Source organism: Mirounga angustirostris, unplaced genomic scaffold (genome assembly GCF_029215605.1).
Source record: "Mirounga angustirostris isolate CCGP_5_RB_7025 unplaced genomic scaffold, mMirAng1.0.hap1 SCAF_8, whole genome shotgun sequence".
NCBI lineage: Eukaryota > Metazoa > Chordata > Mammalia > Carnivora > Phocidae > Mirounga > Mirounga angustirostris.
This window is the reverse complement of record NW_026991716.1, coordinates 68,930,828-68,945,516: the sequence shown is the minus strand read 5'-3', so window position 1 is coordinate 68,945,516 and position 14,689 is coordinate 68,930,828. Positions and strand designations below refer to the sequence as shown.

Sequence of the window (14,689 nt, the reverse complement as noted above, 5' to 3'; positions counted from 1 at the left end):
GAAGATTCACCATGACATGTATGAGACACATCTAACTACAAAAAAGCTTTTAATTATTATAAATGCTTCTGTACATAGAAAATGAAGAAATTATTAGGAAGAAAATACAGACCCAAAAAAGTCATATTTTGTAAGTTTTTCCCCCTATATCTAGGTATACATATTTTTTTTTCTTTCCACAAACTTGGGCAAGTAAAACACCTGTAGGCTTGCATAGTGAGTGTTTCATTTAATATTATATCCATACAAATATTACCATGCTGTCAACTATTCTTTTAATGATTTTCATAAATCTGTAACATTCATCATATGGATAAACCATAACTTATTCAACTATATTCCCATTGTCATTGATGTTATTTCCAATATTTTCCTATCAAATGACTGGCACTGAGAAAAATGCCCTTCCACATTTTTGTGTGGAACTCCAAAGTGAGGATTTCTAGAATTCCTTAGTCAGAGGAAATGCACACTTTGATGAGTCTTAATACTCATTCCCAAACGATTTCCTAGAAAGATCGATCTATTTGTACACCCACCCTGCACCATTTCAACACTAAATACAATTTACTTTTTTTTTTTTAAGATTTTATTTATTTATTTGACAAAGACACAGCGAGAGAGGGAACACAAACAGGGGGAGGGGGAGAGGGAGAAGCAGGCTTCCCACTGAGCAGGGAGACTGATGTGGGGCTCTATCCCAGGACCCTGGGATCATGACCTGAGCCGAAGGCAGACACTTAACCAACTAAGCCCCCAGGAGCCCCTACAATTTACTTTTAAGCAGTACCGCTCTTAGGAGGAATAAATGATAGGTATCGCATTTTTGAAATTTACATTTTCAGCCATAAGTGGCATATATTTTCATGTTTACTGGCCACTAATAGTTGTAAAAAAATAATCTGTCTCTGACCTTTTAAATAAAGGTGCTATTAGTTTCCTTATTAATATTTAAGAATGTTTAATACAATATTATCTTTTGTCATGTGCCTCAACACTGACCCAGTTGCCACTCTCTTTTTAATTGTGCTTGCTTTTGTCACACAAATATTTTCACTTTATGCAAATATAGTAATCTATGACAATACGGATCCTGTTGCTCTTTACATTTCTGCTCAAAAATCTGTTACCCATCTTGGGGCACCTGGGTAGCTCAGTAGGTTAAGCAACCAACTTGTGATTTTGGCTCAGGTCATGATCCCAGGGTCATGAGATCGAGCCCCCATTCAGGCCCACACTCAGTGCAGAGTCTTCTTGAGATCCTTCCCTCTCCCTCTGCCCCTCACCACCCCCAAATAAATAAATCTTTTTAAAAAATTTTCTTACCTATCTTAATATCACTTATTTTCTACATTTTTCTTTTAGATTGTGTGGCTTTCTTTCTTGTTAAGTTCTTTTAGAGTTTATTTGAAAAATGTAAAGCAAAGGGCAGGTTTGAGAGATTTTTAAAACTCAACATTTGGTGGGTTGGAGGGCTATGGGAGATGACAAGGATAAAGAGGGAGTGAGGGAGAGAGATTCAAAAGGAGAAAATGACATTCCATGTTGAGTGAACAGCATTTACAGACTGATTTCTACTGTATGCCTCTCCCTTTCTTAAAAAGCCATGTTTCTGGAAGTCATGTTTCCTTGTTTTAAGTCTTCACTCATTCACTCACCAGCCCAAATATAATATGGCCTCCATCCTGGCTACAACCCTACATTCATCAAAGTCACCAATGTCTTCCAGTCACCAGTGTCTTCCAGCTAAAAACCATCAGTCTCTAGCTGAATTAAACTCTAGAAGAATTTAATAATGTAGGCCACATACTCTATGTTGAAACTCTCCCTACTTGTCTTCGGTAATGGCTTTCTCCTACTCACTTCTTTCTCTCTGGCCACTCCATCTCACACTCCTTCATAGCTCTGCTTCCTCTCTTTCTCTTAAATATTGATGTCCCTGGGGTCTTCTTCTTTAGAAACTTCCCTCTTAAGACTAGCCTATTCTTATGTGATCATACCCATACCCCTGACCTCAGCCATCCCCATAAGATGATGAATCCTTAATCTTTTCCTACACCTTAGATTCTCTTCTGAGCTGCAGACACACATTTTCATTCTCATCTCAAATTCTACAAGTCTAAAATGAATTCATCATCTTCCATAAAAGATGTGATTAAACCTGTTTTCCAATAATATTCTCCAGCTCAGTGAAATGGCAACTCCATTCTAAAATCACCCATCCTGGAAACCAAGCTAAGCCTTATTCTTAACTCCTGCGTGTCTCTCTGTCATCCGCCCCCAGTTCCTGCACGACTCCTGTCTCATCAGTAAGCAAGTCCATCTTTCAAATTCTCCCACCTTTAAAATTCACCTTTCTCTACACCACCACTCTCATGTCCTTGACTTAGGAGACCCTCAAATCTCTCATTTAAATTATTCAGATGGTTTCTTTGTTAATCTAACTTCCTGCCTCACCCCTCATGATGCATCCTCAACACAAATGCCAAAGAGTTTTTTCCTAAATTGCAAATCCTTCTAAATTAATTTCCTGCTTAAAGTCCTTTTAATTATACCCTTTTGCCTTAAATAATGAAAATAATTGTGACTACCGTTTTCCTACTACAGATGGTTCCTGATTTACCATGGTTCAATTTGCAATTTTTTTGACTTTATGATGGTGTGAAAACGATACGCATTCAGTAGAAACTTAACTTTGAGTTCTGAACTGTGATCTTTTTCCAGGCTAGAGGTACAATACTCTCTCACGATGCCGGGCAGGGCTGTGAGCCTCAGCTCACGGTCAGCCAGGAATCATAAGGGTGAACAACCCATACACAGACGACCATTCTGTTTTGCACTTTTGGCACAGTACTCAATAAATTACATGAGATATTCAGCACTTTATTACAAAATAGACTTTGTGTTAGATGATTTTGCCTAACTGCAGGCTAATGTAAGTGTTCTGAGCACATTTAAGGTAGGCTAGGCTACGCTATGATGTTTGGTAGATTAGGTGTATTAAATGCAGTTTTGAGTTACAATATTCTCACCTTATGATGGATTTATTGGGACCTAACACCGAAAGTTGAGGAAGAGCTGTACTTCCTATTTGCTGGGAAATTTATGAGGGGTATTTTAAACACATTATGGGAGAACTGATATTTATTATCGATGTGAGATGGCTCTGCTCTGTCATATCTTTTTCCTCCACACAACAAATTCCTTAGTATTACATATAAGATTCTTTACGGTCTAAACCCTACCAACTTATTGATTCTTACCTGGTGCTACAGCCTCATCTACTACTCTTCAACCATAACCAAACACTGAAATCACTAGATAATCAATTCTTTTTCCTGCCTTCTTACTCCTTCTCCCTAGAATCACAACCCACCTTCATTCACCTCAGGGTCATACACATCCTCCAAGAGTTAACTCAGCTGACCTATGGGTTAGGTGATCAAGTTTTTTTTATAATCCCACAGTCCTCAGAATATTTCCCTATCCAAGCATGTACTATTGTATAACTATCTGTTCAGCATCTATTTTTGCTACTAAACTTGTGTCACTAAAATAAGAGCTCCACTTCGTGAATGAAATGCTCAAATTGAGGCTGTGCCCAGAGCACTCAGTAAAGTTTGGTTGCAGGAATTAATTATCATTCAAAAAATGACTGATAGGACAGCACATTGGAGTCAAAAAAGATGTGAGAAATAATACTGGGAACATTGGTTTGGGCAGATGAACATCTTTAATGCCAACATAAAGATCTTATTTCTATAGCCCAAGAAGACCTATTGGAGGTCTTCAAACAGAGGATGGGCAAAATTTGATGTATTAAGGAAACAGTGAATAGTAATTTGATAAGATATGAGAAGCTGAGGGGAGGAGATAAGTAAGGAGACAATTTAAAAGGTCCAGAAAGGGATGTCTAGGTAGCTCATTCGGTTAAGCATCTGCCTTCAGCCCAGGTCATTGATCCCAGGGTCATGAGATCAAGTCCCACATCGGGTTCCTTGCTCAGTGGGGAGCCTGCTTCTCCCTCTGCCTGCCGCTCCCCCTGCTTGTGCACTCTCTCTCTCTCTCTGACAAATAAAGTCTTTAAAAATTTTTTAAAAATTAAAAAAAAAAAAAGGTCAAAAAGAGTTGAGGAAAAATAGAGTTCATTTTGAGACAAGCCGATTTCCAGAAGCTGGCGGTTATCCATGTGCTAATGTCCACCTTTTCTCACTGTCTCATGTGAAAAATCCTTTCACATAAACCATTTTCTCATACAAATTTCTTATCACTACCAAAACTAGCATGAAGTTGAAATTTTGAGTCTAATGCTCCGTAGGCAGAGTTAAGTCCTGAAGGGTTCAAATTTGAAAGTTTTAAGAACAGCCACACAAATGGTTGGGACTGCCCGAGAGAGAATGGGGGAGACAGAGGGCTGAAGGTGGCACCTTGGCCCCATTTACATGACTGAGCAAAGGAAAAAGAGCCACTGGCATGATCAGGGCAAGGAGGAGGACCTCCAGAGTGTAACCTGGACGTAAGTACAAACTACAAACAGTGGTGTAGCAGCCCCAACCGTGATGCATCCCTGGAAGGACTTAGTCTTCTATCTATGGCCATAGAAACTTCTGGGTGAACACTTAACAAGCTTCCAGGCAAAATTCCATTTAAAAAGGGGCCATCCTCTATCTGAACACTGAAACTGCAGTAAACTATTCATCAAATTACTACTCTGATAGCCTTCTCTGATGACTCTTACTTTACAACATCATAATTTTAATTAAACATTGTCCACAATGATAAAAATCTCAAGACCGTGTAGGAGCTTCTCCCTCTCCTTCAGACTGATGTTTTTAAGCAGAGTGTTGGTAAATTTGGTAGGAATAGGAAGTTTATTTTTAAAAATCCTTCTGTAGAATCCTTTCTAACAAGAAATGGTAAGAAAAGAAAAATTCCTTTACTTGAAAATTATGAAAGTTTCCGTTTACACAGTGATTTGTGTAAACCCTATAAAAATCCTCTCAAAGTATTAGAATATGATTACCTTAAAAATATATGTCAGTTCACACAATTTCTGAGTTCTTATTCTAGGAAAAGAGACCGCACAGAAAGGATGGAACAATGGTATGGAAACTTACCATCCTCTCCAACTGGACTCTTTATTGCAGACTTATTGCTTCCATGTGTTAAAAAAAAAAAAAAAATCAAACCTTTAAGCCAACCCCAATCCCTAAAATTTGGCGCTCTTATTGAGCATTGAATCCAGAGGATAAAAAAAAAACATTTTTTTTAATCACAAGCCTATCAGAGTCAAGATTTATTTCATCATTATGGGAATGTGCTTGAAATTAATAATAAAGGTTGGTTTCTCCAAGGCTTAAAGAAATTATACTGTTTAAAGCTATTAAATACCACACATTATTTGGCCTTAATATTTAAATAAATAATGCCTATTTTGAACATTGCAATCTAGAGCATATAATATAAATTAATTAGAGGAATATTAAAATGGATGAGGTTTACACATTTCTTTTGGCACAGTAATGATTTTTTTAAAAAACCTGTGGTTACATAAAGCTGAGGAATACAAACATCACACATAATTAATTTATATAATTTTCTGAAGCAACGAAATCTTTGCTCAAACTACACAACGAGGTCAATGAATTACCTAAACTCTGTCATCTTTGCACTTTTCTACAAATCAGGCTGCATGATGGAAGGCATAAGTCCCTAAAAGCAGCATATCTCCAACTTTCAGTGTGTGTCAAATGAAAGAAGGAAAAAGTTCCCTCACCCCCAAAGTGAGAACAGATGGGAATGTAAAATTAGATGGGAAGAGACAGTGAAGCTTTGGATGACCGACCAAGAAATCTTCTCCGGGGTGGGGGGCCAAATATACCAGACCTCTTTTTGTTCTGCCTCCCAGTTAACTTCCAAATTCAATCCAATAAGAATGCAAAGCAGTTCTTAGATTCGATGCATTGGTTTTGATTTCTGTAAGCATTCATATAAATTTCATGAAGAAGCTATTGACAAATCCGTTTTAAAAATGTTATGTTTAATCACTTCTGTGAGTTTAACATGACTTCGAACTAAGACTGTTAACAATGAGTATTTTTTTAATAAAATAAATGGCTTTAGGAAAAGGGACAACGGGCAAGAACAAACAAGATGTGGACAATGAATTCCTTGTATGATGGAGGAGCCATCTGCCATAAATTGAAAAGTTATGTAAATAAAGCATGAATACATTTCATATTCATTCTTTTCATATTTTATCTGTACAAATAAAAAAAAAGCTTAATAGTAATGCCAGCAATACTTCCTATACCTAGCAGAAAAATGTTCTACTGATATTCAATCTTATATAGCATGATATAATTTTTCTATCTAAAAATACCAACTATAAACTTGAAAGAACACTCCCTATAGTGCCTTCTTGTCTTCAATACTTTTTATGTTTAATAGGGGTAATAATTTAAAACTTAAGGGAAACTGAATATGGTGCTCTCAGATTTGAATGTATTTAAAAACACTAGTTTTACTGTAAATCGTTATTCTCTTAAAATATTGTGATATTAAAAGCAATTTTTTGTAAGATTAACCATGACCTTTTGAAGAACTACCAGAGATCTACCAGAAAATAGTGCTTGTGGAGCAGATTTTTGGGTGTGTGCTCAATTTTTACATAAAATTTTCATCCATTGATACAATAATGAGAATAATCCAGTATTTTAATCAATAATGCTCAAAATTTATAGATCATTCTCATCCATAATTTCAAACTTGTTTTCCAAGACAATATAAGTTCTCTGTGTACCTTTTCCCTGCTGTCCCAGAAAACTGGCTTTCAATATCTTAACCCTGTTTTATCTTTTTTTTTAATCTTACATTGTAGCTTATACAACAAAAAGAAATATAGAAATATGAATCATTCCAAGTGGTCAAAGCAACTGTACCTCACACTTAAGTAATTTCAGTTTAAACAATCCAAGGCGCTGGTAACGTGATAGAGGTTTCACTTATAACAGGGAACGAGGCTTTCCATAAAAAAGATGCTTAATATAGGACACTGTCGTTAGTTGAATATGTGCATGAAATAATTACTGAAAAGCAGATCTTATTCTTCAGATTACTCTGAGTTATGTGCAAACATTATTACCGAAAAAGGGGAAAAAAAAATCTCTCAAGGTGTCTTTTTTTCCCCCTCTCTTATCAATACATAAAAGTCACAATAGGCAAACATTTGGGGATACTGTGTTGATTTCATTAAAATCCATTTTCCATACTTTACTTAAGCAGAAACACCTGTATTTTCAAATTCATCCTCATACTAATAAATCCAAATACTAATCCCCCAAAACATCAAATGCTGATCCCTCTACATTATTGCCTTAATTCATTTTATAGTTAGTTGGTTGAGTGATTTTTAACATGGAACACAGAACTTTTTATAATAAATTTAAAACTTCTATCTTCCTCTTGGGGCTCAGGGGAACTTTGAATAAAGAATGCATATGCACAAACTCAACATTTACTCAAGACTCCTGTCCTAGCTCCAGATCTTCCACTGTCCTTTTAAACTGGGTGAGTCAAACACACTCTGGACAACAACCACTAGTGTGTAAAAGGAATGGGGTCAGATTAGGTCACGATTTCTCAGGCTGTAGCCTGCAGACACCTATGGGCATATTCTTGGGAGTCCGAGAGGGTTACAAGGTGTCTTCGTGTTATGCTACAAATATAATTATATTTCAGATAATCTTGTTCACAACTGTTACCACCAATCATTATCACATAATTTCAGGATCTGATTTTAACACAGTGGTTATGATCTTGTTCGTGTGAGCTTTTTGTAATGACTGTGCTTAACTCGTAATAGGGTGTTCCTCAAACTGAAATTCACAAATGTATTCTTGAAGCCTGATATTTTTCTGCTAACACAAGTCCACATACTATTGAAGACTGATAGACATTAAATTAGATGATCTTTCTAATTCTTTTCAAGTCTGAAAAACATGTTACACTCTACTGCAGCTTACTAATAATTTATGGAGATCCAGCTTAAGCACACTTAGAGAAAACGGACTTCACAGGAGGAGGAGTTATAATTTCTAATTCTATGCTCTACTTGTTTTCTTTTTACATTTAAATGCAAATGAAATTTTCGAGATAACAAAATGGCATTCAGTGAGCAGAATGAATAAGGCTATCAGATCAAAGTTCTCTTACCAAGTCACTATCATTTCAAATGATTTAGTGGACTACGTATTAACTAGGAGTCAGAAAATTCCAGTTTCTTTTTCCAGTTTCGCATCTGACTTGAAAGAGTATCTTGGTGTTAGTTATTTGTTCTCATGACCCCCACTTTTTTTTTGTTTTACAAAGTTAGTACATTATGCTACTCAATGAATAAAATGTACAATAAATACCAGGCATTCATGTTATATAATAAGTAGTATGCTTCACATTTTAATTTATATAATAAATAAAAAAACAAATCTGTAAAACTCAGATATTTGCTTTTCTTAAGTTTTGTTAGTGACAATATAAATAATGTATAAAAATAACAGCATAGTTTTTTACTATAAATTATGGATTATATTGATCTAGTTTTAAAAACATTTATGTTTAAATCTGCTTCATCTAATTTAAAAATATTTACAATGCTGTCAATTTGCACTTAAAGATAATTTAATATAGAAATTAAATGCCTATTTTGGCACTGGTTAAAAATCATTTTTTACTGGTTAAAAGTTTAACTTATAAAAACTTATCATTACTCATAATCTTATGTCAAATTTTTAAACAATATACTCTTGAAGGAATTATCAACTTAACATGTATCTTAACAATAGAATCATCTTAACACCAGTAAAGAGAAGTAAAATGTTTGCAAACTTGCAAACATTAAATTAAGATATTCTTGATTTAAAATGCATATACTTCACATTTAAAATAGCTATTGAATTTTTAATTTTAAAAAATTAGGAAAAATGAAACTCATTTAGATCATCTTATTCCTATCTGTGATATAAATGCAAACAAAAGTTTTATTTTTTATTTTTTTTTTAAAGATTTTATTTATTTATTCATGAGAGAGACAGAGAGAGAGAAGCAGGCTCCCAAGGAGCAGGGAGCCCGATGTGGGACTCGATCCCAGGACCCTGGGATCATGACCTGAGCCGAAGGCAGACGCTTAACCATCTAAGCCACCCAGGCGCCCGCAAACAAAAGTTTTAAACAAAAATCCTCCATAAGGCAGTATGTGGAATTTTTTTCCCTAATTTGCAGCAGTTTCTAGTTTTTAAAAAGAAGGTTTTAAACCATTTCTAAAGCATGGCTAAGAGCATAACACAATTTGATTATTAATTAAACTAATAAAATCACTTATTGATTTTGAAATTATTTAGTGAATTTATAATATTGACTTTTGACAGATGCATTTTTTTGTTAAGGTGAAGGCTGTGAAAATCTAAGATCAACATATTGCATAATAAGTTTAAGTTTTAGCAAAAGAGAAATAGCACATTCAGATTTAAAAGTTTTCATTTCTTGTTCTACTATCAAACATAACTAACATCAGTTTTGTAAACTCATTTCAAACTTTCTTCTTCCTATAAAGGAATTTTCAGCTTTTATTACTTCAAGATTTCTTTTCTAGAAGATGTAATTAGACCATTAACTAAAGGATGGTGGAGTCGAATGGAAAACGCGCATTTCCAAAAAGTGCATACTTTTATATATTGTGATAAGGAATTTTTTTCTTGGAATAGACAAGTGCAACTGCACAAATGTTAAAACCGGTGCCAAAAAGTTACCCTACCTGAACTGTAGAGCTGATCTCCGACGCAAAGCCGCCTGTCAAGGGAGCCTCGTGACTGATTAGCAGTCGCCCTGTTTTGATCACAGACTGAAAGAGAAAAGGAAAATCTGATGTTGAAGAGAATACATGTTTTCAAGTATATGATGGCAGTCTTGATTAAGGAATAAAAACAACGTATTTCAATCCAATAAATGATTAAAAATTAGTAATACAGTTTTAGGTCAAATAAGTTGTAACTTTCTCTCACTGCAGTTATTTGATATTTGCACTGTTACAAAAATTTTCGGTGTAGTTTATAGTCCTACAAAAGAAAAATGAGATCTGTAATTCTGTCATTAAAAGGCATTCCATTATAAAACCCTTCTGTGTTACAAACTAAATCAGTCTTTCATGTTTTTATCTCAAAATCATTTTTTCTTCATATTACCTTAAGACTGAAAGTGCTTTGTTGGGTTCATTTTCGGGTGTATTTGCACATAAACAAACAGCCTTGGGAAATGGGGTTTTGTGGAGAAGGAACACATGCAAATAGCATGGAAAAGCTGTAACGCAGGAAAAGCTCAAGCTACTCAATATTCAAGGAAACCTAGCAGGAAGAAATCACTGCAAAAGTACAAGGGTTCCAGCCGTCTTTGTTCACGTGCCTTAAAATTTGGTTAACCACTACAACTCCATTTTAACCTAGAAAATGTCACAAACAAAAAGATGTACTCTCAATACTGGCTCAGTGTGGTTGTTCACCCAGTATCATATACTCTGTCCCATAGTAAATCAAAAAGAATAGCTTATGATATCATAGCAGATGACAGCTGTGTTGGAAGGTAAAAAATATTAAAACCAATAGCAAGTTACTGCTTCAAATATATTGAACAATTAACATGTGGCCAAAGAGCAGGGGTAATGTCTCTTCTACGTGTCTAATAACGTGATACCACCTTTCTTAAATTATACATTAATATCTTGTGAATAGAAGATCTTCCAAGCAAATATATGTATATAAATTAAAAGACTGCCTTCATTCTAAGCAATTAGAGTTTAAAACCTTAAAAGGAGCAGATGTTAAACTCCAAGATATGGCCAGTAGCCATGATAAAAATAAGTTATTGTGTCTACTGAGTACATAGTGACTTAAAAACATAAAATTTTATGAACACCTTAATGAATACCATCCCTGCCCCTAGTGAAATTCTAACCTTCGTATACTGGTATTTGGATTTTAGGACTGTGATTAATTATGCCATTTATGAAAGTCACAAATTAAATTTTAATGCACCTGGTTAGAAATATACAGAGACAGAAATAGTCCACAATCACGGAAAGAAAAAAAAAAAAACAAATGCGTTCTCAAAGGACTCTCTAAAAGAAGTCCTGACCTAAATGACTACCAGTTAAAAAAACAGATTTGACAACTAAACCTTCCTTATCGCTCTGAAACCCAAAAGTCTGCCAATGTATAAGTGCCCAAGGATGACATAGCTAAAATCCATCCCAGCTAGAGGATGCATCTTAAATCCCTGGGAGGTAGAAATGAGAAACTTCTATAAAAAATGCTACTGTTACCTTAAACCTCCACACAACAGAACTGGTATTTTTTATTTGAGCTGAGTTCTATCCAAGATCGAATGACAACCTTCAGAATGATCCCTGAAGGCCAATAAGCAACCAGGGCAGAGAGCCTGGCTTCCTATAGCCTGCAGAATATAGTGGGGAAACGAAGCACAGGTGTAGCCAGGACGAAAGCTTCCAACCCTTGGAGTTCATGCAACATGATGAAATCTGGAGACCTGCCGAGTGTCCTTCAGCAGGAGAAAGGCTAGATAAACCAAGACCTAGCAATACAGTTGGATATTATGCAGCCACAAAAAAGACTGAGGACAGGGAAAGATGCCTATGGTAAATGAACTGATAAAATGAGCAAATGGGGTGGCTGGGTGATAGACACTGGGGAGGGTATGTGCTATGGTGAGCGCTGTGAATTGTGCAAGACTGTTGACTCACAGATCTGTACCTCTGAAACAAATAATGCAATATATGTTAAGAAAAAAAAAAGAAGAAGAAGAAGAAGATAGCAGGAGGGGAAGAATGAAGGGGAGGAAATTGGAGGGGGAGATGAACCATGAGAGACGATGGACTCTGAAAAACAAACTGAGGGTTCTAGAGGGGAGGGAGGTGGGAGGATGGGTTAGCCTGGTGATGGGTATTAAAGAGGGCACGTTCTGCATGGAGCACCGGGTGTTATACGCAAACAATGAATCATGGAACACTACATCAAAAACTAATGATATAATGTATGGTGATTAACATAACAATAAAAAGTTTTTAAAAATCATAAGGAAAAAGCAAAAAAAAAATGAGCAAACTGCAGAACAACATAATCTCATTTTTACAAAACAAACAAGCAAACAAACAAACACCACAGCAGTGGGGACACCAATATACATAGCTGTACGTCCTGAGCCAACATGTGTAAATAGTCTGGAGGGATTCATTCCAAACTACCAAAACTTGTTTCTCCTAAGGAGTGACAGTGAAGGAATTCTTGGGAAAAGACTATGTAAAATGCATTTTTATATTATTGGAAGTATTCCCAATAAGTCATTATTAAGTAAAAGTAAAGCCTTGAATTAATGCTGAAAGTAACAAGTACACACTGTTGTAGTCATGATCTCCTCAAAAAAACCTAACAATTTTTTTTAATGGTATTTTAGGAGTAGCTTCCAGGACAAGAGAACCCTAAGGTCCCAAGCTCCAGCAGCAAATAGGCACACTAAGAACACAGGGAGTCAGCCTTCTCCTGCCAGTCTCTGTAGACTGTGCTCCACGGCAGGATGATGACCAGCTCACCTCTTGGCCCTTAAACTGTTGGATTCTACACAACATGGTCAATGAGCTATTAGCATCAGAGAACATGAAGCTCTTCAACACCTCCGTATGTGTGTTATGTACCTGTGTGTTCTCGGATCAGGAGTTATGCTGACAGTTACAGAAGAAATTCCAGAAATTTCTAAAACATCAAGAGCTAAAGGTTAAACACAATGAAAAGTAATAACACTGTGAGTTCCTGGAAATTATTATGGTATACAAACTAGTGAGAGACAGTGTGGCAAGAAGAGGGGAGTCAGAAATAATGACCATCATCAACAACTGGTTGTCCCATACGTTGCTATATGCTAGGCTGTGAGCTGAGCATTTCAGATTGATTACTTAATTTAATTTGGAAAGCACCTAAGTTTCATTTTTGCTTCTTAAAGTCAACGCTTGATATCTGAAAAGTATTAAAATGTGTAAAATAAAATTACAACAAAATTCTGAAAAATGCCAAAATTAAGAAGTAACTGTGATATTTTCCAAGTCATATCACCAAAGAATTAGCATATATTATTAATGACTGAGTCTATAAATACAGTTCAATAATTTTGTAAGATATAATTAAATTCAACCTGGAATGTGCTTTTTTTATCATTCATGATTTTAACTTACTAGAATTTCTGAAGATCGTTTCTTTTCTATACTCCTTTGGAAACTATTAACACTTTGTTAATATTATGATAATGAGATCATCACAAATCTAGAAAATTAGAGACAGTTTTACTCTATTCTTTGTGATTCAATTAGATATTCTGATTAAATTACATGTTTATGGTCAACTTTAACAGGCATTTCATTTTCACACATTTAAGCACAATGATACACAACTGCCAGGTTATACTGCTAGCCAAATTTAGCATTTTGAGGTATTTAGTAAAAATTAACATGGTGCCTTTTAACAGGGATAGCCATTAACCTTTTTAAAATAGCTAAAGAAAAAAAAAAATTTAAGAGGGTTTAAACAACTTTTCAGTACGAAAAGCTGAACCTATCAGAGCCAGGAAAGATCACGTAAGGCTGGATTTTCCAGTATCTGCTTCTTAAACTTCTTGCCACTAAGACCTGCTCCAGGATCCTGGCCTCGGGCAGATGGAGCACCAGTGAGTTAGAGACAACAAATGGCACCAGGGAAAGCTAAGCCAATTAAAGACTAGGACTGTGAATAACTGTTCTCTGTATCCCCTACCACGACACAAAAGGGCTTTGTTTCCTACACCGGCTCCAGAAGATTTGTCAAGAAAACTTTAACAGCAATTCTGGAAGGCTAGGAGTGAAACAGACTGTGGCTGCTAAGTCAGTTAGTACTGGTCGGCCCTGGATTTCCCTCATGGAGTCTCACTTTCTCACTATTCCAGTTAGCCATCCCTTCCCCTATCAAGCTTTCAATACGGAACACACGGCAGCTTTGCCAACAACAGAATGATCAAGACACCTCTGTTCCGATGGGATGCTGACAATGCCTTGTTCCTGATCTGGCCGCTCTGTGACTTTTTCCCATTGTCCATCTTCTACCCAGACGTCATTACAAGTGGCTATCCCTTCAAGTTATCCATGCAGGATATCTAGTACAATGCTCAAAATATGGTAGACACTCAAGAAAAGTTAATTAGATAAAAGCCTATTACAAAATAATTTCATTATACTAAGTATGTCCTCCTGTGATGTACTGCAGCTATTTATTACTTTCTTAGAAAGCTCCATTTTTAAGATAGGGCAAAAGTATACTTCACATCCCACAACAATTTAAATACAAAATAATAGACTCCAAACTGAGGTTATTTTAATGTAGAGTTGACAATAAGATACCCGTGCTAAGAGCAAATTGCTAAGTTATACTCCATTAAAGAGACTGCACAGATTTTGGCTGCCCAAACATTGGACATATGTTTTAGTGAATGTAGTCTTTAAAGATTTTAACACAACTCAACCAGGAAAACTGTTAAGCTGTCATTCCAGGAGAAAATGATACAGACAAGCAGACCACTAGGCTTGCACATGACCAAACGTGTAACA

At 35.7% G+C, this 14,689-nt stretch overlaps 1 protein-coding gene across 5 annotated transcripts in view; it reads right to left on the bottom strand.

Moving 5' to 3' along the window:
- The window catches only part of BCKDHB (branched chain keto acid dehydrogenase E1 subunit beta), a 210,614-nt gene that overhangs the window by 49,745 nt on the left and 146,180 nt on the right, over positions 1-14,689 (bottom strand). For all 5 annotated transcript variants that reach the window (XM_064597797.1, XM_064597802.1, XM_064597799.1 and 2 more), the window contains one exon: positions 9,809-9,895. In XM_064597797.1, coding sequence (XP_064453867.1) covers positions 9,809-9,895 — 87 coding nt within the window. The remainder of the gene's footprint in view (positions 1-9,808; positions 9,896-14,689) is intronic.